The sequence below is a fragment of the Neodiprion pinetum genome, chromosome 2 (assembly GCF_021155775.2).
Source record: "Neodiprion pinetum isolate iyNeoPine1 chromosome 2, iyNeoPine1.2, whole genome shotgun sequence".
NCBI lineage: Eukaryota > Metazoa > Arthropoda > Insecta > Hymenoptera > Diprionidae > Neodiprion > Neodiprion pinetum.
The window spans coordinates 29,596,250-29,620,871 of NC_060233.1; the positions used below are offsets into that span (position 1 = coordinate 29,596,250).

Consider the following 24,622-nt stretch of genomic DNA (forward strand, 5'->3'; position numbering starts at 1 on the left):
AAATTTGAAAGAAAAAATACTCTCCAAAAAAAAAAAAAAAATCAAACTAAAACGACTGTAGTTAGTCATTTGAATTTGTCCAATTCCAGCGCATCTAACCTACGACAGCTCCTCATTTAACTGTAAATTGCAATGAAATTCAATTACCCGTACTTGGCAGTTGTTTGTTGATCGTTTATAGGTGATTAATATATTAAATGTCGGGATTGCGTTATCAATCATCTTCAAACGACCCACAAACTGTCAACACGGAAAATTGAATTGTACATACATTGCAATTAAAATGTGCTCGGATTGAACGGATTAACAAATTCACGGGACTAGCGCATAACTACAGTCTTACTTTTTTTTTTATTTGGGAGGGTATTTGTTTTTCAAATTTTACAGATAATCGGCGGACAATTAAAGGTTGGACAAGCACTAATAAGTACCAACCAATGACCAACAAAAGATTCCGCATAAGCAAAATTCAGCATATGCAGCAATATTCTGTTTCTGTCCGTCTAACCTTTCCACTTATACTTTATTCCTATACCTTGCCTACGCTACGTATAATATCTCTATGCTTTCCACATGTGAAAACGACGAGAGGCGGCTTGGTTCAAATTACAGCCAATGAGAAACGAGATTCAATGGGAAAAAAATAATTTCTTGTCCAATCTCGCCTCTCATTGGCTGGAACCGTGAAAGCCGAATCAGAAGCAGGCCCCCAGAAGTGAACCGTCTATACATTCTTCCGACAACGCTCAGTCAGCGGCACTCGTGGTCAGCGAATGTGTCGGCCACTCGTTGGAAAATTTCGGATAGATAAATGTGATAGAACAACAAAATAGAATAAAAACATAAGAAAACTGTGTTGTGATGACACAAATCTAATGTTTCAAAATAATTTTTTTCTTCTAATTAAATCTTCGACATGGGTAAGTCAATCGCTAAACTGTGTTCAAGATATATTTTTGCACGTACAATGTTCATAATTTGCACAGGTGATTGACAATTCTTCAATGGATAATTCGATTTTAACTTTCAGAAGATAGTATCTACATTCCGAATACTGCTGAATCGGTTAAAGTGACGAATGTCATCGATCCCTTTCACATAAGGATTCGTCGAACAGAAAATTATGCCACAGAGATTGTTCGGCTAGAGGGAGAATTACACAGGATAGCCAAAACCAATTTACAGAAGTATGGAGACCACTTGCACCCCCAAATTGGAGATGTAAGCATTACACTGTTATTTGCTCACTATTTTATTGTGTGTAAAAATTTGCTTTGAAACCTAAAAAGGACAATTTTTTTCATCGTGGAATTTTTCTACAGATGGTGATCATTGACAACAGGAGCAGTTTCAACGCTGAATTACCAGGATGGTGTTGTAGGGGAATTGTTGGATTGTTCAATACCATCAATACAAAATATAGAGTATTCTTGCCTGATCATGGTATAGCATTGGAATTCTGGATGGAAGATTTAAAAATCTTACCGCCTTTTTCCATATCTGATGATTTTTTAACATCATCCATTGGCATCCACGATATATTGCCAATCACTACGGGAGATGAAAGTGCCTGGTATGTCTTCTTATTTGTTCAAAGTTGTATGTATTGTTTGGAGTTTGACGCAGCAATCCATGACATGTGTTTCTTATACATTGATGCAAAGTATTTCAGAATTTTGGAGCAACAGTGCTATACGATTTACTAAAGAAATCTTGAGTGCATCTACTCAGACATACTTTGATTATCTCTCCTTTGATAAGTCTGGAAATAAATTTGGTGAGCTGTATTTGATCGTAGATAATGAGATCATTGTTCTCAGCGAAGCACTGATTTACAATCAATTTGCAACAGCTATAAATTCCAGTAAGTAGTTCTGTAAATAATAATAATGGTTGCAGCAACAATTCTTTCAATAGCTGAACTAATGACAATAATGACATAGGTTTGATCGAGATAATTGAAAACACCGATATATCTAGTAGAGTATCAGTTGAGAACTCTCCAATAAAAACAACCAAAGAAACTACATTGGAATTGAGTAGAAAAAATTTAGATACAACTGACTATAATAAAGGGTGGGTATAATTTTTCTTATTTGTCTTTCTTCCAAAATTGCAGTTCTAAATATTAGTTAGGTAAATAACAATTTTTAAGATTAGTCAGAAAGATTTCGTTTCAGACGTAACAAAAATAATGCTGTTTATGCACATGCATTCAATGGATCACCAAAAGGCAATTCCTGTGTCAATTCCAGTCATGAAATATTAGTATGCAGCAAACTTCTGTGTGAGCAACTTAACTCAGTGGCTGAAGCTGGATTCCCTGAGAAAATACATAAGACACTGCGCTCAATGACACTTGTGAGGCCAATGCGCCTCCAAGGATATGTCTGGCCTGCAATATGCAAAGGCTTGAATGTGGTAGCAGTTAATTCTCCGAGATCTGGAAAAACATTATCGTATCTTATACCAATAACCAGCTTGGTTGCTGCCAACGAAATATACCCAAAGGTATTACTGCAAATCAATACCTTATTAATCCGAATAGCGTATAATAATATTGTTAGCCGATTTCCCTCTCAAAATCCGTACGTGACTTATACAAGGGGTCGACTTATACTTGGGTTTTTTTAGAAATCCCCTTAATCAACTAGAAAAACTTTATTATCGACCAATTGTTGCGAGATTTGACCAATGAAATGGTAAATATTGAAATCTCAAACTTCAATTTTTTCGAATAGCATCAATTTTAAGTATAAACAAATTAAAAGTAAGGTGTTTATATAACACACTAAAGAGCTGAAATCTTATTGATGCACTGTATGAAAAAAAATGCAATAAACAGAAAATACACCTGTAATGATAGATCAATTTCTCATAAAATTCAACTTCTATTCGGTTTATCAAAAATAATCCCTGAACTTAAGTGGTCAAATGGGGTTCAACTTATATACATACCAATACTTTAATAATAGTAAATAATCGTATTAGTGTTGGCTGTACCCAAATTTGAATAAACTAAAGCCTGATTTTATTTTTGTGATTCATGTTATAGTTCTCATCTGGAGTCAATGGGCCACTGGTAATAATACTATGTGTATCTTCCACTGATGTTTTTCATGTCCACGAGAAATGTAAGCAAATATTAAAGGAGTATCCCAAAATACGAATTTTAACGGCTTTTAATGGGATGCCAGAAAAAAACCTTATGGTAATTCATATCTGTTCTTACCGATACCTTTATGAGTTTTTTCCCACATCCATATGCGATAACTAATATAACTAAGTCACTAAAAAAATTATAAGATGCTACAGAAATAAAATCTCAAACTTTTTACCAGATGAAACTATACAATGGTTGTGAAATTCTCATTTCTACACCTCCGTGCCTGAAGAGATTGATCAAGAACAATAGGAAGCTGTTAAACTTGAACCGACTATTTCACATGATCTTCGATGGAGCAGACGTGATACTTGATAAGTATCGCAAATCGGTAAGAGATGTATCAACAACCTTGCATGCATCAATTTCAGCAAACGACCAGTTTACGTATGTCAACATGTCTTATTGCTATATGAATTACACTAACACCGTAAAATGGAAAATGATGTATTTTCTGTTTCATACTGGTGGTTGCATTTCTGCTCATCAGTTAGGAGAAATATTCAGAGTTATAAAGGAAGTCCAACATGGACATTGCAAGTTACCTGGCTCAATGCCACTGCAATTGATAACAATTGCACAGCACTGGACACCTTTGATGAGGAACTTTGTTGATGCATTCATCAAAGACCCATATGTCTGTATTGGATCATATATGGAAGCAGTGGTGTATGCATCTTTTAAAACAAAGCTCTATATCAATCCCAAACAAGAAAAGGCTGCGAAAGTGGTTGGTAAGAGTTCAAAATGAGTACAACATGTTGATGCCATATGTGTTTAAATGTTTGACAAATTATAATTTAGTCATTTTTTCCCCTTTTGCAAGCCCAGATTGTTATGCTACTGTATTTTTATTGAATCCCACTCGTCATTAGATGCTTAAATGTGCTTAGGGATTTGTCAACTGTATTTATTAACATCACATCTTTCCCCGTATAATAGAGTTACTTGGATCGCAATGGTCGATGCTCAAGACAGTAATAGTATGCACAACTCCGCATGAAGCGAGGGAACTCTCAGAATTTCTTAAATCAGCTTCTATAGATACCCTTATCGCTCATGATGAGATGATTTTCACTGATATACGAGGTATGATATTGCTACTTTAAATCCCAAAGTATTGGAATGTAATACCAAATATACCTGTTCGCAATAATTAACAAATCATGTGAAATATAAACACGACCTATTTGTTAGCATAGGCATCAGAGAGTCCTGGATGGTGAAAGTATCAGGTATGTATTCTGTGCTCGTTTGCACAGACCAGGTGCTCTCAGACTTGAATATCAGGGATGCAGAATTACTGATCCACTATTCGCTTGCCTCAAACACGAAGACTCAGTTCTTCTACAGGTTTTCAACACTGGCTAATAATTTTTCTCCGCAAACGCGTGGAAAGGTGAGATCTTATCTTGTCGTGAGATAAAGCTGGATCAATTTCACCTTGTTCCTATATTGTTCAAAAGTTTTTTCGTGTTTGCAGGACCGACCAAAGCCCAGGTTCATTATGATTGCTGATGAAAGCAATGACACCCAGTTATACGGAATTATTACTATTATGAGAAGGCTAAAAACTAAAATAAGACCAGAAATGAAAGCTTATTTCGAGGTAAAATTCTCATATACTGTTTTTCTCTCACGATGCTGAATGTATATTTTTAATCCACAGAAAATATTTATATCAACGGAAATGGCTAAGACTGATCGACAATTATGTGAAAATCTGAAAGCCTTTGGGTGCTGCCCTTACAGGGATGCCTGCACAAGTAGACATTGTATTATCCCTGAGATTGATCAACCATCCACACAGATAAAAACGTGAGTTTTTGAACATGTATAGGTACACTTAAGATAGTTACATGTAATCATTGTTATTTGTTTTTCAGTGGCGATTATGTAAAATTCGTTATCACATCTATCCATAGTGCCAATCACTATTCAGCCAGGGTAGTAGAATACACAAGGGCAAACACAAATGAAAAAGTAACATTTTCATTTGAGGAACTTGCTAAACTTTCAGTTGAGTTACAGAATCATTATGCAGATCCAACTAGAAGGTGAGAAACCAACTCTGGTGTTGAGAACAATCTGTGTTACATTGTAGCTATTCATATACTAAAATCCCCTACATGAAAAACTTTATCCTTCACAATTGGCAGTGAATTAAAGTCTTTCCAATTCCATGTAGCTAATGTTCATAAAAATGTTGTCTGTTTCGTTTGCAGGAGATCAGCTAGAACGGTGAGTGTTGGTCACATTTGTGCTGTGGAAGAGGCTCCAGGAAATTACAAAAGAGTGAAGGTTTTGTCGCTGGTAGACAAAGAATCATCCAACATCCAAGATGTGGAAGTGCGTTGCATAGATGATGGAGACATATCTTTTGTTAAAGTAAGCGTATGTTATTTTACGGTAATCACTTGCCGCCAAGCTTGCAGAATTAAAATTATTTGCTTCAGATCTCTCAGCTACTCGAAGTTCCAGACGAACTTGCGGAATGGCCATCTCATTTTGTAGACATCTATCTGACAGGCATTATTCCATTCGATGAGGAGCCTACTTGGAGTCCATGCGCTGATCGAATGGCTTATACTTGGCTACATGAAACGGTGACCCATTCGACATCATCCGTTTTTGGAAAGGTCCGTCAGTCTTGTGCAATTGTTTAGCAATGTCTCACAGTTAAGATTGAGTATCATTGTGTGTTAATTATTCAACGTTTCAGGTATTGCTTCACCTAAGTCATATCCTATGGATCGATCCCTTAGAAGTTAGGGATAAATTGGCCAATGGTTATCCAGATTTAATTGATGCATCATTGAAAAACACATTGATTAGCAATAAGTGCGCCATGAAGAATGAAGAGCACATCAAGAATCTACTCGCCCTTTGTAGAACTAGCGAAGTAAGCAATTAATAATATAATTTAGTTAGTAATTTGAACAATCTTGCTCCATGGGTAAGAAATAAATGAGTATATACATGATAGGTATGTAGTATTTATTCCAAGTTACCAAATGCAACTTCAAACCCATCACTCATCATTCGTGATAAAATAAATACCTTACAGTAAAACAATGGTACAGGCATGTATTTTCTATGATGTATCATGTGCATTCTAATTATTTCTTCAAAGAGGTGCTCTGATCGATTTTGACCTTGATGTATATATCTCCAAATATCGGAATCCACGTATCTCAAACACGAGAAAGAGCCTAACAGCCCCATTCTATGTGCAATTCTGAACAAGAACACTCCAATAAATTTCATTTGACGCAGCAACAAAGAAATGGCATGGTTTCTACGAAATTGCAATTGTATTTTCGTATAATTCATGTCATTTCTTTATTTCTGCGTCAAATGAAAATCTATTTGAGCGTTTTTGTTCATAATTGCGTACAAAATGGGGCTGTTGGGCCCTTTTTTGCATTTGAGATACCTGGATTTTGATATTTGGCGATATAGACAACGTGAAAATCGACTAGAGCACCCCCTTGAAACACAACAAAAGTTTGTCGATTAGATGTCACCCAAGCTGGGGTGAATGAGCTAATAGTTACTACCATACCGCTATCGACTCTTGAGATAATAAACTCATGAACAACTTCACGTACAACAATGATCCCTTGAATCAGGTTTCTCTGACCAATAGACATGACCTCATGCCTTGCTTTTACTATTGCGTGTTTGCTTGCATCATTGGTGTGAAGGATCAGTGTCAAGAAAGCTTCTCTGTAAATTTATTTATATATATACATATTTTGGTGAATTTTAATATTGACCGTTCAGGAGTAGCACTAATTCATCAACTCCAACACAAATAAGAAATGGTGAGATGGCGGAGTAGTTTCTTCAAGTATAGGCCTTCACATATTGCGTTTTGTGTCAAATGAAGATGACGTGCAATAACTTTTAACTCTTTCGTTTATGAAAATAAATAATGAATAAATAGCCGGTCAATAATTCACTTCTTCTCATTTTTCAGCCATTTCTTTTTAATTCTTTCCAAATATTCATTATATTCTTTTTCTGTTTTACAGAATACTATGAGACTTTTGGGCTTGTGTCCATATTCGAGTAGTTCATTCAGTCGTTTCTGTGCTTTTTCTACTCCATGAAAAAGAATTCGTGGCACCCGTATCACATGCTCTATGGTATATTCGTTTTCTATCAGAAAATCGACAACTTTCTTTGTTTTGGGCCCACTTACATGCTTGATTTGTGGTAACTTAGAGAGAATAACAGCTACTTTATTTTCATCACATTGAAATCTTTCTGAAAGATAATAAATTATTGTCCCATTTTCTCCTAGTATTGCACGTCGATGAGACTCTTTATTGATCCTCCTGGAAAGGAGAATGATATATTAAGTCTATATAAATATGTTCACATCTTTGTTTTGTCAAAAAAGTTTTTATAGTAATGCAAGAAAGCAGTAATGAATATGTGATGAAATATACCTGGCAATAACAGGTTCTATACAACGAACCATCCAAGGTTTGACAGGAAAAATTCCAGCTTCTCTAATTCTCTCCAATCTGTCAATAATGGTTTCAGGATTCTGTCTAAATGCCCAACAGTCGTTCATAATAGCTTCCCGTTCTATCCTGTAGTCTGTAAATTTTTACAACATCGAGATGTTAATATTGACAACCTTGATCGGCAGTTTAAATCGATCACAGAACTCAATGAGATTGATATGCAGAATGGATCATACGTAGCAGTATTTTCAAGGTATCGCGGAGCTTATCGAACGGATGATTCTGCATAAATTGGTACTTGACTATAAGTTGGCACACCTCAAACATGGAACACTGGAATTATATAATATCTAATTAGAGATACATCACGACAACATATATTTGTGTTGACAGGCATAAGTAAACAGAAATTACCTGAAGTTGTTCAGCTAGATACTGTATTCTGTTACTTCCACCATACCATTTGACATCGTATATGAGCTGTTTCGAAAGTGCCAGCAAACGGAATATGCCTAAGCGAAAGAGTGGAATACCATTTTGAAAGTTAGTAAAAAACATGTTCTTAATCAGCTTCATCTTTGTCTTGAATATATTGTGTGGATAAGACAGTAACCATGCATTTTCTCTGATAGTTGCCTCAGATATGTCAGCGTCCAGGCATGCTTTATAATTAAGCGATATATCAGCTGGATTGATGAGACTAAAACTTCTATTAGCTTTGACCCAAATATCAGCCTTTTCAATATCAATGCAGAGTAGTTTCTGGAGGCAGCTTGAGGCTCGGATCTCGTTAGCTGTTCTGCATTTAAAATCAAAAATGTGGGTGTCGCTATCATTTAAAGCCAAAGTAGTATTCTCAACTTCGCAAGAGGTGTTGACGATTTTATGGTGGCTCTTAGCTTCAACTGTCAATGGAATGTTCACAGCGACAAGATCGTGATACCTAAGACGAGGTCTCCTGAAGGAATTCCACCATGACAACTGTTGCGGTATTAGTTGTGTTGTTGTAGGCAGAATACATGATAGTTTTGGTGAACGCCCGATGATCTGGTAGTACGGAATCACCTGCAGTATCCAATATTGTCGACACTCCTGCATAAGTCGACCGTATTTTTCAGGCCAGTACTGACCACGTGCAAGAAATAGTATTACTTCCATCATTTCGACTTTAGGTCACGAACACTTCTCCACTTTAGAGGAATTGGAGAGGTAGTTACTTTTAAATTCAGATCGCAGGGTTTATTTATTGGTTGCATTTGGTTAGACCCTCGCTGTTATCCTTACGACCCAGTAAGACTTATAATGAATGATGATTCTTTAAATTACAAACACGCAGCCGAATCTTCACTAATTGCGAGAGTGAAGCACTTCTGGGCCACTTTGGTTAGGGTTTTACATATTTTACAGGAACTCTACCACATACCAATTCATACGACCCACAGCAGATTAGTGCCAGCAGCCTTTATTCCTTCCACCATGATCTACAGCAAGAGCTTTAAAGGGCCTCCAAGTTTTGTAGTGGCTGAAGCGCTATCTGGGTAAGAATAAAGACATTGATGTCGGTACGTCAGTTCACCATGTTGGTGTTGCGATATCGTAAACATAGACTTATAATATAAGCATAGATCGTAGTCTTCTACACAGGTCTGAGCACTTCGTCTCGAAAAACGTGACCTAAAAATGTGGCAGACGATACTAGTGAGGGGGAGGCCTTTATATATTCCTCTTTGTTGCACACCCTGCACACCCCCGCCTTCGAGATTGCAGCTCTTTGCTATACACCGGCCTCCAAGATTGCAGCGCACTAAAAAAGACAAATGTTGCAGCGTTTTCAATATGGCGTTCTACGATTAAGGGACAGGAGTGGCCAGATCTGTGTAGAAGACCGTTGCATAGATGGATTGAGCGTTCTTACCGAAATATGCCGAGAGTACTCCTCTCTTTGCATGACGATATTTGTGTTGACGATCGAGGCGGCAGCGAAGATATGACCGTATCATGTGCTTACATCTCTGCATCTATGGTTATTACACTTCCACTGTTCCCTTGTCTCCCACCATCACAGCGTTTGAAAGAGAGAAGGGTACTTCCGGTATGTCTTTTTCCTGCATATGGGGCTTTTCATACTAACTTGACCTGTCGCCAATCCTCACAATCTCAGATTTTGCTTGAACGTTAGTGTAAAATTTCGGGAGTTACAAAGTAACCCCTGAACTATTTGAGATTTTATTAACTACTGGTTAAAGAGCAGTCTGATTTTCGCACAAATTTATATCGACATCCGTCAGTCGTACAAAAAAATCATTGATACTGAAAATCTTCGCGATGACATGTGGAAGGAAATATTTTTTGCCGATTTTGAAGGCAACTATTTTTTTTTTAACAGTAAAATCGCGATTTTCATAAAATTTTCACCATAATTTTTTTTTGTAAGAATATGAAACTTTTGATACCATGCCGAAGATGGAGAAATTTTTGGTTGGGAAGTCACAATCAAATGAATGTTAAGAAAACGTGTAATATGGGAGTACGTACCTGAACTAAATGTCTGCGAAAATTATTTCCATCCTTATGAAACAAATAAGCTACCCAGGGGTTATGCGTAACCATAAACTTCTAATCAACACTACTAACGAACTGTTTGGCGTAAAAGGGTTTTTTCATTCGAAAGCTGAAAGACTGAAGAATAGAATAGTATATGCGAGAAAAACCTAATACGAATTTTTCACTGTAAAAAATGCGATTCGGCAAAGTAAGAAAATTGATTTTAGTAGGCCGTAAGAATGTTGGGTTAGGGGCATCTATGTGAGGGTCTTAGGATTAATTTTCTACTGTAAGCACTGTTGCAGTACTGACAATAAGTTGGCGTGCTATTCTTCCAAGCTTATCACCTTGCCGATAAATAAAAGGTAACAAACACGTAGTTGATAAGAAATATAATACAACATTTGACAAGTGTTCGTTAACGAACATACGTATATGTACATGGAATCTTATCCACCTAAAGACCATAAATGAATTACTCAAGATTTACAACATGACAATTACAAATTCATTTGTCTTGTAGTACAAATATAATACAGTCATCTACCACCTGAAACCTCTGGTAAATCATCTTTAAACCAAAAAAGGCTGCCCTGATACACTCGAGACATCAAAAATTCCGTCAATGACATACCGATAAACTGTCTTTAGATTCAATAGGAATTACTGTTCCGGAACAACAGTAAATGCAAAGTGAACTTCAATTCGCACAACGATATTAAAATCATTTAAAGATAAATCATACATATTCCACTATCGCTTCTGCAAAGTAGTATAACATGTGGTAAAGCAAACGGCACACGTTGTACTTTCCATTATTATCTAGATACGTAATTATAAAAAACATTTTTAGTTTTTCTTTGACAATAGTGGTTATCAGGCTTATCATTATTTACCGAACCCGTCATGTTCAACATCCATTGTTCCAAATTGCATGTGACTGTCTATGATCTGAAAGAGTTCTGGAGGCTGCGGTATTCGTCCAGTTTCTAGCTTAGACCATACAGGAACATCTGTAAGATGAAAGTGTGATAGAAATGGTTCAAGAGTTATTTCGTTCTGCTTGCTTATGCTGGTGATTGATTTTGCAAGGGTTTAGTAACCATTGAGTAGGATCTCGAAAGCCCCAGATGCAATTAACTGTCCTTCAATTGCATTGCAGAGAAAGAAGAGCATCATGCAGGCATAGAGACGATTATCAGTGCACCATTGCCACCAAGATGGCTGACGAATGCCTAACGGGGCAAATACGTTTATGCCGCATAATATTATGATGATCACCAGGATTTTAGACATGCCCTGCAAAAAGAATTAATCAATACTAGGAATAATGATTCAACGCTCTAAAAATTAAATATATTATTTATATAGTAAAGTTGAAGGATCGATATTACAACTACATAGTGATGAAAAAACTAATCATCTCCATATTGAAAGTTTGTAAAGAAAATCTGATTTTTATGATTTCGATATGCTGGTTTCATTGTTTGGGAGAGCCTTTTACTTTAAATTGAAGCAGATCTTTTAGACTAACCAAAAATTTTGCCAAAAATAGCTTGTAACCAGCTGGATTGAAATTCTCTCCATCGATATTTAGCCCAGGATATTTCTGTTGCAGAATATTGACATAGTCGTCAAACACCTTTCTGTAGCCACATGAGTAACTGAAAGAATTGTAACAAAACTAATAACAGTTCGTCATTGTAATTCAGACCATATCTACGTCATGAATGCATTGTCAATTAAGGTAGCAGATAAAATATTTCACCATTCCACAAAAAGAACTTGACTTGCCAGTAGAAAAATTTTAGCGTTGGTCCGGCGCTGCCCCGAATCCTGGACAGCGGGATGTCGCCATCGCCATCGCTGTTTGCACCTGCATGTGTACTCAAGGCACAGATTATTATCAGACACGACAAACCTAACTTTAGACCGTACATAATAAAGCTAACTTCTAAGTAAATCAACAATCAATAAAGTTAACCTCTCACGAGCTCACGCGACAGTTTTGCAAATTTCGGCAACGGACGACAATAGTCAACTCAGAGAGTGCAGTCGACTCACGGTCACGGAGGATTAGATAGTGAAATCTTTCGTTACTCAAACGCTCCCTGTTTATTTCGCTATCAGCCAGCGCTGCGATCGCGCAAGCCCTACGGATTCTAGGCATGCAGAATCTTAGTAGAGAGGTCTGGCTCCAGCTGTACTCTCTCTTTCTAATCACGGCCTCAGCTCGGTGCACAGTCGTGCAGTCTATCATTATAAGTCCGTGCGTTCAATCATACGTTCAATATACACAAGAGATGAAGGAAAGATATGATACATATCCATATAATTGTGAGTAATACGTTTCTAGAGGGTCGTGCGCACAGAGCACTGAAATATAAGCTTATAAACGTGGAGTGGACATGCCGATGTTTTCCTCTGATCTTTCAGGTCCCAGATTACATTGTGCTTTGCGCAAAAAAATTAAGACAAATACATATCGCCGTCTCTCTCAATCGCATTAGAAGTATGCTATCAAGTTAGGACAGGATGTAAGCTTTCTTTCTCAATCTGTTTGGGACACGTTTGGGACCATGAGACACCGTGACCGCTCCATTTAAGCTCTATGGTCTGGGAGGTTTTTATAGTTTCTTTTCGCTTTCATGCTGATGAATTTAATGCGTCACAACTAATTCGAAATGCTACATTCAAAGCGAGACGAACATTATGTTAATGATTTTGAATTCGTAATGATTCTCTTCGTAAATTGATATGTGTGAATCGGCGAATGAAAATATAGTATGAAGAGATATAAGAATTTGAAAGAATTTGCTGCAGTTGGCTAGCCTGGACGGAATAAATACGTAAATACAATATGGCTGGTTGAAGTGAAACGTCGTCAGAGTTTTTCTGTTCGATATTTCATGCTTCACTGAGTGAAAACTCTCTATTTTAATAGTTACAACGCGTTTGCAACGTGTGACAATAGTTTATTAACAATTTTGTGCTGAAAATTGTCAAAAATTTTAACCTAATTTAGCAGGAAGTGGTTGGTCAGTCGGTTTGAAGAAATGTTGTTTTTATTTTTTATACCCCAGTTGACATTCGTCGGAGTTCGCATAATATACCAATCAAAGATGTAACGATTGTTATGTTAATATTTAAGAACTTGTGGTATCTTGTCAACTCAACCATGTGTACACGTGTAGTTTTATCGTGGCAATGAGGTAGGGCACTACTTGTATGACAATGGAGATGGATTTGGATGGCACGAAGTGCGAAGGAGGCGGAGAAAGCAGCCCTGGATGTTCTGGTTACTCCAGTATGGTTCACAGTAAAAAAGTTATCAAACACGCGCTTCGCCAGCAGGCCAAGAGGAGGAGAAAAAACACTACGATAGCTGCTGGCAACTCTCGCACTCTTCCAAGGATTGTTGTGAAGCCTCTTCCGCCACCTCCTCCGGATGATATTCCCTTGAATGTTGCTAATGTCCCACGAACTCCCACAAGTAAGTTTATTAATTTGCAAAACTTCTTTAAACTATCAACAGCTCCGAATTTCATTGTCTGTATACAAATCTTGATTATTTTCAGTTGTGTCATCTGTGACTCAAAATTGTTGGATTGTTGCTTCTATGTTGGTTTTCATATTTGATTATGAAAATCATTTAGGTTTTTTTTCCACTTGTAACTAACAGGTCTGCTGAGACTCTTTGGATAAGCAATGTGTAATATCAAGAATTGTGGCACACATATTGCGCAGGATATGCAGAAAGGCAATAATTTTTTTTTTAAGATTCAAATGTATTTATAATGCATTTTATACTATCTGTTAACGTTCAGGACTATTTTTGGATTGTTACTATTCCTATACCAATGAAAGTAATCATATTTCCATAATAATAGCCGAGGAACCAGCAGCTACAATGAGGGAAGTGCTGGCAAGTCTACCTGGTTTTAGTTTGAAGTCTAGTCGTAGAAGATCGACGAAAAGGCTTTCAGCTGCTGCTCAGTTAGAAGCTGGGTTAGTAGATTTGGAATCCCCAGCCAGCATTTTGGCCAGCACCAGTCTTAGGGCTTTACTTAATCGGTACACCTTCCAGGGACTTCCTCCTCTTTATCAAAGGAAGCTCGCTCAGCTTTTACCAGCTGTTGATAGACAGGTATGCCATTGATGATCGTATTGGAAATTCAAATGATCATTGGTTATGACAAAAATGAAGCTAAAGCTAGCAGCCAGAGTTTATACCCAGATGTTTCGAACTTTTTGGAAATAGAAAAATGCAGTTTAGGTAAATCTTCATAATTCTATAAAAGTATTGGGGGTTCAAGGTATTTCACAAAACTTTATTTTCAGATTTTACTATCTTAATTGAATGAACATTAGAACGTTTGGTTGCTCATTCTGCCAGCTAGCTTCAGCCTCGTATGATCAAGAGTTTGACTCTTTGAATACAAGAGCCTGTTATAAAACAAATAATATTTAATCTCTTAGCTTAACACTTATTGTAGTATGTTTTCTCTTGTGCGTAATCATTGCTTTTTTAGGATGCTGCAACGTCTGGATTAAACAATGAGTTCTTTGCACGTGCCTGCCTTGAGTGGAAAAAACGTCTGGCTGAGGGTGAATTCACCCCCGAAAATCAACAGAGACTGAAAATGGAAGCTGAGAGAGATAAGAATAAATTAGATCCTTGGAAGCTTAAGCATTTTGAACCAATATGGGGTGAGAAACGAGAACCTAAGTTGAGATCCGGTAAGTCAAACATCTCGAAAACGTATGTACAACATTTCTATACAGTTTTGCTTTTTCCCATTATGAGTAATGTATTGTTACAGGACCGCACTCTGCAGTGGAACCAAGGCCGATTGGAGCAGTCACACGTTCAAGTTTGCGATTGCGCTCAGAATCTATACACGATCAAACAGCACCTGATCTTTTACCTTGTTCAGCAGCAGTCACAGAAGAAAAAGTGGCGATAGCAAGTTACGTTTCTAAAGGTCATATAATGGCGTCAAGCTTGACAACGGAGAGTCAAGCAGTGTCCCTTAAATCAACGCAAGAATGTGAGGATGATAAGGAAATGGTGCCGAGTAATAGTTGCAAAGAAGTACTAACACAGCAAAAACTAAATTCATCCAATGTCATAATTAAGTCTGACCCTGATCCATTCATAGAAGAAACACCTGTCATTGTCACTAATGATGAAACCACGAAGTCATCGGAACTTCGTGTGTCTGAAACTCCAGGAGAGTTAATGTTAGAAATAGCCAATGGAGTAGCTGCTGAAATTATTAACGAAGAAATACACAAATCTGAGGAACCAGTTTCCGATGTACCTGATGAAGAGATTTCCCGTCAATCGGATAATCATGATTCCGAGATATGTAAAATCGAAAGTAATGTAACGACAGAGAATTTGTCATCTTGTGATGGTGCCCCTCTATCAGAACCAATATCAGAGAATCAGTCTATAATCAATAGTCAACCAGAAGTAGAAGAATCAACTACAACTACAACTGTAGATGGTGAACCACAGATTCCAGAAGAGATGGAGATAGATAGTGAAACATTACAACGCATACACGAATTAGAGGTGAAAAAATTCAAGAATCATATTGATAATCAGCATTACATAGATTTGTTGAATAATCATCAGATATTTGGTATTTACATATTCCAATGAAATGAATTCTTACGATCGTAGGTACGTGGTGAAATGATAGAAGCTTATGAAGAGATATCAGGTTGCCCAGAAAATATTTATCCTATTTTGGCGGATATAGAAATTGGTTCAAGTACAGGAGGAGGGGACGACAATCCTGTGGTACCTGTACAAGGGCCAGTCAATGCGGCCTCTTGCGAGATGACCACTGGAAATGAAGAAGATGCTTTCATTGACGCCAATAATTATGTTCTCGAATCACGAGAGATTAGTACCGGGATGCTCGAATGCAACTGGACCGTTGATCCCACAGTAAATAATGTTGGAGTAACCAGTGTGAGTAGATAATGATTAAAACCTGTAACATGTGTTTTTGCAGGCAACTTTTATAGGATGCTTTAAAATCATGATCTTTGAATCTAATTTATTTTCAAAATATTTTTATTTTGAGATAATAGTCTAATAATCAATTCCCACTTGCAGACACATGAGGAGCTCCAAGTACCCTGGCCCCTAGTAACCGCAGCCTTAGATGGTTCCGTTGCCGCAAACATAACTGTGACGACACAGGATGACTGCAATGATTCATCAACATCCAACGAAATTGAGAGCATTCCCAAACAAAACAACACAAAGACTAGTATTGCGGAAGTGATGAACTCTGTGCAAATTCCCGTTGACCAAAGCCCTTCCTATGAAAGAGCTGACACATTGACTGTTGGTACCCCTGTAACAAGCTGCCTATTGAACAACATTCAGTCGAATAGCCCACCGATAATTGCATTTCCTCCATTACAGTCAATCAGATTTGTACAAACGAATTTTCACACAGGACAAACAAACTCAAACTCTGTCCCGATACAGATTCAAAACCAGCCCAATCCGTCCCCCCAGCTCAGCGTGGTCAGTACTCAAGAAGAGACCATTGTTCAAATATCGTCGGCAAATGTTGTTGGACAAACGAATGTTGCAACTAGCAACGTTCTTCCACGTAATCAGGCGCAGAGCAACCCTATATGTGTTCCGTCCCCGAATCAAGGTCGAGGTCAAAGCACAATCGTCGTCCAGCAACAGACGCCAATTGTTGCGCAACCTCGACAGATTGTAACTGCTACTGTCCAGCAACAATATGCTACAAGTGTCGTTACTGCTCCTTCGCGATTGGCCCGTTCTACCAGCCAAGGTGGCCCGAGAGGTTCACGAAGTGGCAATAAGGAACAAGGCGGGGGAAGGTCTAGGAGTTCCACAAAAGAACCCCCTGGTGCCGTAAATTTGGAACGAAGCTACCAGATTTGCCAGGCGGTTGGTTGATTTAATTGAAACGTTGAATGCTTTAGGATTTCTTTTTTTTTTTCATCTGAAAGGTTCAAAATTTGACTCGAATTCAGTATTAGTACACGGACTGTAGAGGGATTTCTTGGAAGAAGTATTGTTTGAAATAGTTTAAATCCTTTGTCAATCTACAGGTGATTCAAAGCTCGCCGAATAGGGATCAACTCAAGGCTCATTTGAAACCACCCCCAAGTTTACTAGCCCGTGCTGATGGAACTTTCACCACTAGCAAGCCTGGAGGACGTACACTAACCAGTGTCAAAACCCAGAAGGCTCAGCAAGCCTTGCAGCATGTAAAACATACGCAGAATAAGGGTCAAGCAGTGATGCTTAGACACGTATTTGCTACCACACGGCAAGCCATACCTGCAGAGGTAAATGTGAAATGTGATTTGGTTATTCTGTAGGAACTTTATGATCTTTTTGTTTAAAATAACTTACATAAATTATGTTTCAGGTGACTGAAAGTGGGGCAGTGGCTCAGCTGGGTCCCAATGGAACAAATGGCCTGGGGCAATACATCTTGGTACAAAGAACTGGAGTTGGTGACAGTGCACCTCGGGCTTCATCGGCACCGCCGCTACCCCCCCAAATAGCTGGAATGGGAGTGGGACTTCATCTGGTCAGAGGAAGGCCAGCGAGCGCCGGGGAGGGTTCTCATCAAGCTGTAACTCTGAAGGCAAGGGGTGCCTCAGATGGGAGAGGTGGTGGTGGTGCTGAGCCTGGTGCTCCCGGTGTTATTATGGGTGGTGATCCTCCACCACCATGTGAATGCAATATGAGAGGTGCCATGGTCATATGTCGTCAATGCGGAGCCTTTTGCCATGATGACTGTATTGGACCTCAACGGATTTGCGCCACCTGCCTCATACGTTGATCGGTGGTTAATGATAAATCAAGTAGCCAGATAGATGAAACCCATAGATCAAGCTAGAGAGGGCTAGCGTTGGATAACAAAGCATGAGAAGGCTGAGCGGCTGTTAGGCTTGACATAGTTTTCATATCTTTGATTGCCGGAAATAGGTTTCAACTATCGTTTCTTTGCTGCTAGCTCATTTGTTGGTGAATTTGGTGGTACTGTTTTGAAAAAACTTCCCTTAATATGAGATTTTTGGAAATTTTTTCACCACGGCCAGTACCTGTTTATTATCCACCCGGTTATCGTTCATTCAATATTCTTACAAGTAGATGAACATGGGCGTAGTGGGGACGTTGTTATGTTTATTGAATTGACATGTACTTGACATTCAAAAAACTACCTTCCTTTGTGAAACCCTCCCATAACCATCACTCTAAGGCTGGTGAGTGATGAAACAAAGTATAAATAAGAAAAATAACGCGTGAAGCGTAAACAATCAAAGCAACTTGCCATCATCCGTGTTATCTCGTGTATTTTATTTCGATACTTTTAATGCTACGTACAATCAGAGGCATATCCAGGCCTGGTGATTTATTGAGTCCCCATTACTTTCAGTGTTAAATAAGGGCTAAAATTGCATTGCAGTCCGACACCGTTATTGTCTTCCACTAACATCACACGCAATCGTTCGTGATATCGCTATTTATTTATTCCCACAGTTTTCAATTCATCACCCACGTTATTGCAAAGGACATTCTTATTGAAAAAAATGCGATGAGATGCGGCAACAGATTAGCGTAAAACATACAGTGAGAAGAGAGTTTAATGAGCTTGACTCATGTATTTCGATACAGTTTAACGCCTTGGAATCATTCTGCCGCGTCTCCTCACACGCGATGTATTTAGGAAACTCGTTCGTCTAAGGCATGTCTTATCGAGTCATTAACGAGTGACCTATTTAGCATTAGCGACATATTAATTATCATTAGAGGTAAGATTTTCATGTAGATTAGCTGTGATCCAATGCTTATTGTTAGATAAATCTGCGACGGATGTTCGTTATATCGAGTCAACGAACTGGACTGATCCTGAAAAGTGACGGAACTGACGGGGCGCAAAAAAGGCGTGACTGACTTTACGTCGAATTCTCACATTGTACATAAAACATGTTTTTTAATTTTTTTTTAATCATATTTTCATTATCTCATTACGCCATTAGGTTTGCAGAGCACGAGACTTTACATTTTAGCGTATCAGGGAAAATACAAGACGCGACTCATCCATATTAGATTGTAATACATAATTGTTTATTTTTTATCATCTTACAATGATAATATTATTGTTGTGATTGCATAGCACCTACTGTGTACTCCGCTCAAATGTAAATAAAATCATATTCGTTTAAAACTTTAAAAAATGGTCTGATATGATTAACGAAAATTTTCGACTTTTTTTTCACTCGGTAGATTTGCAGTAGCAAATTGCAGACCTTCTGAAGACAATTATAATTAAATTGTATAGAAGCCTTGTCATTCTTTCATCATCGAACCAAATCCATCCTCTCACAAATAATGATTCAAAATGTTAAAAAATATAAGTTGCAGCAACAGTGAAGAACAAAGCAGAAAGGCATTACAACAAATGTTGACTACAACTCATAGTACGGATGACTGTCAACTGATGAAGCGACGCTTCTTTTCAATTTTTGTGGCTTATTCGAGAAAAATACAGAACTACCAAAGCTGTAAATGTAAGTATGTTATACATACCATTCTTTAATCCTGATTAATGATGAAGTAACGAACTGTAGGGAACAGAAAATGACGTAAAAATTATAAGAATAATATATGGCAAGATTATGTATGTAGACATATTATGACTCACTTCGATTTTATTGGCATTAAGATGCAAGATAAGCTGGTCAGTAGGAGTTACACTGATAGAATCGCAACAAAACTACCTACAAAAACAGCGCATCACGTTTACTGACAATTCATTCTTATTAACAATGTAAATTAAATGCAAATGTGATTAATACTACGTGATTGCAATAATCTGTAAATTTTTCGATTTTAGCCGATGTACAGTGGATTTTTCTACATCTCTAATTACGTGTGAACACGATTGGGTAATGTGTGAGAATCCTCTGATGAATGTAAAGGGTGAAAATCGCGAGGCAGGTAGACATCAGAACTTGTCGATCAATTGCAAAATATGTTGCTGTTCCGCCTCTCTCCACTCATTGTCACCAGCATCACCAAGATTACCCGCATATTCTGTAGAAATTAAGAAAAGAAACGATTTCTATGTTGTCTCCTTCATATTGTAGAAAGAGAGAAAAGGGTATTGGGAGTGCGAATTCACAATATGAGCTGTCTATTCTACCTCTCATAATGTGCCTTATGGTTTTGAGAGATGCTCGTCTTTGTGCGAGAATTCTCGTTACACGTTGTTTCACTGTTGGTGGACAGCCAGTACAGGCTTCCAATAAAACGTAATCTACTAACTGGAGAATGAATAATCCTCCGTCCAGTCTCCTCATGTAAGATTCTTCCTCTTCTTCGTCATCCTGTAAATTAGAAATTTTAAATAATATCAGGAATAGAAAATATCCACTGATTAAATCCCACACATACACAAATTTGTAGCGATTAAAAATTGGTATAATCACGGTAAGTAATGTCAGTTTTGATATTAATTTATAGATTATTACAAAAGTGACTAATAGCTAGTTATAGTTACGACTTGCCTTTGTATCTCTTTCGACCTCCTCTACTTTTTCTAGGTATTTAAAATGAAGCTCCATCAGTCTGTCGACTTTTTCAAAATCGTTTTCTGTGAATTTGCTTATCAGACGCTGTCTCTGTGCTCCTTTACAATTCCTCAGCATACTTGCGATAATGGAAACGACGTGCTCTGAATAAATACATGGTGGTGGGAACAAGACAGAATGGTGAGTTCAGCAGGAGGGGAACAGTAGTAAATAAAAATGATGTAACTACCTTCATGCTCTTCCGTTGTGAGTATTTTCTTTCGATTCTTAGTTGGTGTTTTCATGAACAATGGAAAAATTGTTCTTAATCCCAGTATATCTACGAATTTCATGCAATTGTCCTTTCCATCTGGCCCATTCATAGCGTGGTCCAGTACCTGTAATATAAACCCCTGTCTAGAAACCGGAAATCTACGTCAATGGCTGTGACAACTTTCCATAAATTTCTCAATATACGTGGTACCTTTAGAGATCCATTACGAGACATTTTCTTCTCACGTAACATTAGATTCATGAGCTGGAGTCCTTCGCCACGGAGGAAGCGTTCTCGATTTATCGTTGCCATTAGACTGGAGCACAAAACATTGAAAAGATTCTCCATCATTTCTTGTTCCTCCGCTGTTCGAGGATCGTGACGCTTGTAGAACTAAAGGATTACAGTGAACGGGTTTGCATCTGTTATTCTTTCATCGAGATTAATTCCAATATAGTTAGAAAACAGCAAAACCCTTACAGCGAGTTGTTGTAAAAGAGCATCTATTCCATCCAAATCTCCAAGCAGCAACCTATTCTCAGGTGTTTGTTGAACAAGTATGGACAGCAGTTCACTGGCATATAGCTTATTTCCATCAAATGGAGCCTTCACCTTAATTCTTCGTAGTAGCCACTGGAGGAGTCCTTGTTTACCTGCATCTACGCAGAGGTCTGGTCTGAACTCGAGCAGATTTTCGAATATGGCTTGAAAAAAATTAAGGAATAACCCTTTAGGTAAAGGTGACAACTAAGATCAAAAATAAATATCCCTAATAATTTCATGTCCTAATTGAACTTAGATCAACTTTATACGTCCATATTGTAATAATCATCTTGCTGTCTTATTGAATATTACCCAAAGTATTGTGAACTCCGTCGCTTTCTTCCTTTACACTCTCATCAAGCCTTTCTAAATTTTGCACTAAAAGGGCACATACTTGCTGTTCCAGCAACGAATCTATAAGGATATCTGCACCCTCCTGGCTTTCATGCAAAATATCAACATCTGTAAGCTCTTGCAGCAGATCAGCCACCCCAACAGCAATGTCTGTATTTTCATGAGACAGAAGCTCTAGCATGGAAGCCACAGCACCAAGTTCTACCATTATCGGGTAGAGATCTGGGGCTGTTGCTACTACATTTAGTTCTTGCAATGTTTCATGTAGCTCCAACTCAGATTCCATGAACCTAGAAAAGACAGAATGGTAAAATGACATTTGGTAGTTTGTTTTCACAAATAATTGGGTAAATGCTAACTCACTTTTCTGGTTGATCTGGAAATTTCACCCGCATCTCTTGATTCCGAAGAGCTCGTTTTTCAAACAACAGAATCATTCGCTTTAGCGTGGCTTCATCTAAAGCTTCAACCTCTGCTGCTTCCGTCTCTACATACTTGATAATCTCTTGTTTTTCTTTTTCTGTCAACTGAGGTTCGACAACATCATTGGCTGGAGCTGGAAGTGCAGCTCTGATTGGTGTAGGAGGTTCTTTGCTAACAGCTGGAGTGAGATCACCCTCATTAATCTGTCGCTGACGAGGATGATATGGCGTTTTAATCACACGCTTTGATCGTTTAGCATTTTCCCAGTTATCCTCATCTTCTTCATCTCCATGTACTGGTCGTTTCGGTGTATTGGGTGGCTAAAAGTTAATTCCTTACATAAAACCCAACCTACTCCAACAGAAATCATCATAACTTGCAGGTTTATCAGCTAATGACAGTAATGCAGTGAGCGCACCCTTATCTAACGACAATAACCACCAGTGTCTCAGAGATTGGCAGGTTATGTTACTGACACACACTTGTGGTGTGAATATCGTTAATAAGTAGCTTAAGTATAGTAACGAAAGTAATACAAAAGCGTAAGAAACTTTACTGTTCAGATTGAAAACTAAACATCACCTAACTTTGGTAACCTTTAAAAATACTTGAATAATTACCTTGTATGATAATAGTTCACCGATATCCATATCGAAAACTGTTTGTCTCGATATTTTTAAATCACAGCTACTTAATTTTATGTTAATAAGTAAACGTGATAATTAACCAATAACAGAATAAAGCCATACATGGTAATTGTGTATAACCCTAGTACATAAATCCTGATGTGTTGATTAAAGACTATGTTCTTCAGTTGACTGACAATAAGTCTATATTGGTACTCTCCGTATTACCATGTGCATACATACTTATGCATAGGCATACATTATTATCAGCTAGGTTGAATTGGGTTGAATCAGGTTAGGTTACAACGGGACAAATGGAACTTGGAACGGAACAGGACGGCAAGTGGTGAATGATATCGAGCGTGAAAAGTGAATATCGATAAGGCGGCAAACAACGGTGAAATACATTCAACAGTGAGATATTTTACGAGTTTTTATTGCAGCTTTCATTCATGATTTGGTCAGCAACGACCTTCGGACTACGATACATCTAGATGACACGTCTAGATCAACCAAATGCTCCAACACAGGCAGATTCGCAAGAACTGAATGCCGAATTGCATTTTCCTAGGGCTGGTGATGCATTGATCTGGGCAATTTTTGCGACGCCGAATATGGCACCAGCTGCACTAAAGCATGCGACGGCGAGCGTCGCGCAGCCGGCGTAGCAAAGTCCAACACCCACCAGTCCAGCTTCAACATTAATTACCTCAGCCGAAATAAGGATCATTGTTACGGCTACGATGGCAAATATTGATATCTTCATTTGCTTCTGTGAAATTAATTATTACGGTTGATAAAATACTCAGCAGTGCTTAGGATGGTATAGCTCACTGCATCATTGAGTACCTACGCGTACAGTACAGCACGTTGATGTTGGACCGTGTTTATGGGGGCTCTAAGCTGTCCAGTCTCGTGATCTAGCTCAATATTGAAGAGTTCTACCAGATTTCAAATGTTAATACATCAATGCTTTTTAATTAAGTAACACTTTTCTTCTGTACCAGACAGCACAACGTAACAATTATCTTCACGTATCTGTAAGTATCAAAATCAGAACTGAGAATGCTCATGATCTCTTTCACTTTATATTAACACTTTACTAGCTCTCTTATAGTCGTGGGAGTTCCCACCGAACACCAGTGGATTCCCTCAATATACGTTCCAAAGTCACCCGCTCTGTATGGTCTCACTCTATGACATAGAAATCCGTAACTAGAGGGAAGCCAGAGCGAGCCTACACGCTCGTGTTTTCGTGTTCGTGGTTTAGTACCGCTCTTTGACACGAAATAGAGGTTTAGAACCATATATTTTAGAACTGATTCGTGACGTATTTGGCCGGTAAGCGCATCTTGTATAAAATGGCTTATGTATAAAGATATATGGCTATGCTATCTCAAATCTATATAAACTTTAGAGCGTATACTACTGGAGGCAGTTACTCATTCTGTCAACCTCGCGAAAACTGCGAAAACTAAAGCCGTAGTGATGAGAGAGAGAGAGAGAGAGAGAGAGAAAAATACATATATATTCGGTATGGTTGTTTCATCTTCCATACGTTTCGCCTAACCAAATGTACAACGACAAAAACATTATATTATACGGATATATATATATATATATA

At 38.0% G+C, this 24,622-nt stretch overlaps 5 protein-coding genes across 14 annotated transcripts; 2 read left to right on the top strand and 3 right to left on the bottom strand.

The window, feature by feature from the left end:
- The first annotated feature begins 762 nt into the window (after positions 1-762).
- LOC124212358 (putative ATP-dependent RNA helicase TDRD12) lies at positions 763-6,146 on the top strand. 3 transcript variants are annotated; one of them, XM_046612279.1, is made up of 17 exons: positions 763-920; positions 1,031-1,221; positions 1,323-1,573; positions 1,665-1,864; positions 1,944-2,076; positions 2,181-2,511; positions 3,056-3,211; positions 3,342-3,494; positions 3,654-3,897; positions 4,106-4,252; positions 4,366-4,562; positions 4,647-4,772; positions 4,833-4,981; positions 5,050-5,220; positions 5,389-5,551; positions 5,620-5,802; positions 5,886-6,146. In XM_046612279.1, the coding sequence occupies exons 1-17, from the start codon at positions 917-919 to the stop codon at positions 6,075-6,077; spliced, it is 2,991 nt and encodes a 996-aa protein (XP_046468235.1). In that variant the 5' UTR covers positions 763-916; the 3' UTR covers positions 6,078-6,146. The 3 variants fall into 3 exon arrangements, with proteins under 3 accessions (XP_046468235.1, XP_068989989.1, XP_046468236.1); XM_069133888.1 differs by having other exon boundaries at positions 1,034-1,221; XM_046612280.2 differs by lacking the exons at positions 763-920; positions 1,031-1,221 and having other exon boundaries at positions 1,412-1,573; positions 1,673-1,864.
- LOC124212362 (mitochondrial transcription termination factor) lies at positions 6,143-9,715 on the bottom strand. Of its 4 annotated transcripts, XM_046612286.2 has the most exons (6): positions 9,557-9,711; positions 9,065-9,445; positions 8,056-8,831; positions 7,878-7,974; positions 7,621-7,774; positions 6,143-7,506 (listed from the first exon to the last, which is right to left on the bottom strand). In XM_046612286.2, the coding sequence occupies exons 3-6, from the start codon at positions 8,800-8,802 to the stop codon at positions 7,125-7,127; spliced, it is 1,380 nt and encodes a 459-aa protein (XP_046468242.1). In that variant the 5' UTR covers positions 8,803-8,831; positions 9,065-9,445; positions 9,557-9,711; the 3' UTR covers positions 6,143-7,124. The 4 variants fall into 4 exon arrangements, with proteins under 4 accessions (XP_046468242.1, XP_046468241.1, XP_068989992.1 ...); XM_046612285.2 differs by having other exon boundaries at positions 8,056-9,175; positions 9,557-9,715; XM_069133891.1 differs by having other exon boundaries at positions 8,056-9,445; positions 9,557-9,710.
- An 847-nt stretch (positions 9,716-10,562) lies between these two features.
- On the bottom strand, positions 10,563-12,258 carry SelT (selenoprotein T). Its single transcript, XM_046612290.2, has 4 exons — positions 11,980-12,258; positions 11,720-11,849; positions 11,289-11,484; positions 10,563-11,198 (listed from the first exon to the last, which is right to left on the bottom strand). Exons 1-4 carry the CDS (start codon positions 12,123-12,125, stop codon positions 11,074-11,076), a joined length of 597 nt encoding a protein of 198 aa, XP_046468246.1. The 5' UTR covers positions 12,126-12,258; the 3' UTR covers positions 10,563-11,073.
- Positions 12,259-12,508: 250 nt separating this feature from the next.
- Positions 12,509-20,547, top strand: Asx (Additional sex combs). Of its 4 annotated transcripts, none has more exons than XM_046612274.2 (10): positions 12,509-13,678; positions 14,076-14,332; positions 14,718-14,925; positions 15,009-15,766; positions 15,878-16,171; positions 16,319-17,137; positions 17,302-17,541; positions 17,625-18,047; positions 19,625-19,776; positions 20,103-20,547. In XM_046612274.2, exons 1-8 carry the CDS (start codon positions 13,414-13,416, stop codon positions 18,042-18,044), a joined length of 3,261 nt encoding a protein of 1,086 aa, XP_046468230.1. In that variant the 5' UTR covers positions 12,509-13,413; the 3' UTR covers positions 18,045-18,047; positions 19,625-19,776; positions 20,103-20,547. The 4 variants fall into 4 exon arrangements, with proteins under 4 accessions (XP_046468230.1, XP_046468231.1, XP_068989988.1 ...); XM_046612275.2 differs by having other exon boundaries at positions 16,319-16,552; positions 16,700-17,137; positions 17,625-19,776; XM_069133887.1 differs by having other exon boundaries at positions 12,510-13,678; positions 17,625-19,181.
- Positions 19,036-23,278, bottom strand: LOC124212361 (beta-catenin-like protein 1). 2 transcript variants are annotated; one of them, XR_011176495.1, is made up of 10 exons: positions 22,993-23,278; positions 22,313-22,692; positions 21,908-22,239; positions 21,533-21,756; positions 21,263-21,445; positions 21,029-21,176; positions 20,776-20,942; positions 20,412-20,595; positions 19,911-20,302; positions 19,036-19,830 (listed from the first exon to the last, which is right to left on the bottom strand). XR_011176495.1 is itself a non-coding variant. In XM_046612284.2 (9 exons), exons 1-9 carry the CDS (start codon positions 23,020-23,022, stop codon positions 20,214-20,216), a joined length of 1,737 nt encoding a protein of 578 aa, XP_046468240.1. In that variant the 5' UTR covers positions 23,023-23,278; the 3' UTR covers positions 19,900-20,213. The 2 variants fall into 2 exon arrangements, 1 of the variants encoding a protein (XP_046468240.1); XM_046612284.2 differs by lacking the exon at positions 19,036-19,830 and having other exon boundaries at positions 19,900-20,302.
- Positions 23,279-24,622: the final 1,344 nt, after the last annotated feature.

Excerpts from the sequence above, each read along its gene's own strand:
- LOC124212358 (XM_046612279.1), top strand. Across the intron at positions 3,495-3,653 it reads TTGATAAGTATCGCAAATCG|TTAGGAGAAATATTCAGAGT; the intron begins GTAAGAGATGTA and ends TCTGCTCATCAG. Across the intron at positions 4,773-4,832 it reads AAATGAAAGCTTATTTCGAG|AAAATATTTATATCAACGGA; the intron begins GTAAAATTCTCA and ends TTTAATCCACAG.
- LOC124212361 (XM_046612284.2), bottom strand. The coding sequence starts at position 23,022 with ATGGATATCGGTGAACTATTATCATACAAG. Across the intron at positions 21,757-21,907 it reads CGGAGTTCACAATACTTTGG|CCATATTCGAAAATCTGCTC; the intron begins GTAATATTCAAT and ends ATTTTTTTCAAG. Across the intron at positions 20,303-20,411 it reads CATAAGGCACATTATGAGAG|AATATGCGGGTAATCTTGGT; the intron begins GTAGAATAGACA and ends TAATTTCTACAG.
- SelT (XM_046612290.2), bottom strand. The coding sequence starts at position 12,125 with ATGTACGGTCTAAAGTTAGGTTTGTCGTGTCTGATAATAATCTGTGCC. Across the intron at positions 11,850-11,979 it reads ACGCTAAAATTTTTCTACTG|TTACTCATGTGGCTACAGAA; the intron begins GCAAGTCAAGTT and ends CAATTCTTTCAG. Across the intron at positions 11,199-11,288 it reads TTTCGAGATCCTACTCAATG|ATGTTCCTGTATGGTCTAAG; the intron begins GTTACTAAACCC and ends TTCATCTTACAG.
- LOC124212362 (XM_046612285.2), bottom strand. The coding sequence starts at position 8,802 with ATGATGGAAGTAATACTATTTCTTGCACGTGGTCAGTACTGGCCTGAA. Across the intron at positions 7,975-8,055 it reads ATCTAGCTGAACAACTTCAG|TGTTCCATGTTTGAGGTGTG; the intron begins GTAATTTCTGTT and ends ATATAATTCCAG. Across the intron at positions 7,775-7,877 it reads TACCTTGAAAATACTGCTAC|ACTACAGGATAGAACGGGAA; the intron begins GTATGATCCATT and ends AAAAATTTACAG.
- Asx (XM_046612274.2), top strand. The coding sequence starts at position 13,414 with ATGACAATGGAGATGGATTTGGATGGCACGAAGTGCGAAGGAGGCGGA. Across the intron at positions 14,926-15,008 it reads AGAACCTAAGTTGAGATCCG|GACCGCACTCTGCAGTGGAA; the intron begins GTAAGTCAAACA and ends GTATTGTTACAG. Across the intron at positions 17,542-17,624 it reads GGCAAGCCATACCTGCAGAG|GTGACTGAAAGTGGGGCAGT; the intron begins GTAAATGTGAAA and ends ATTATGTTTCAG.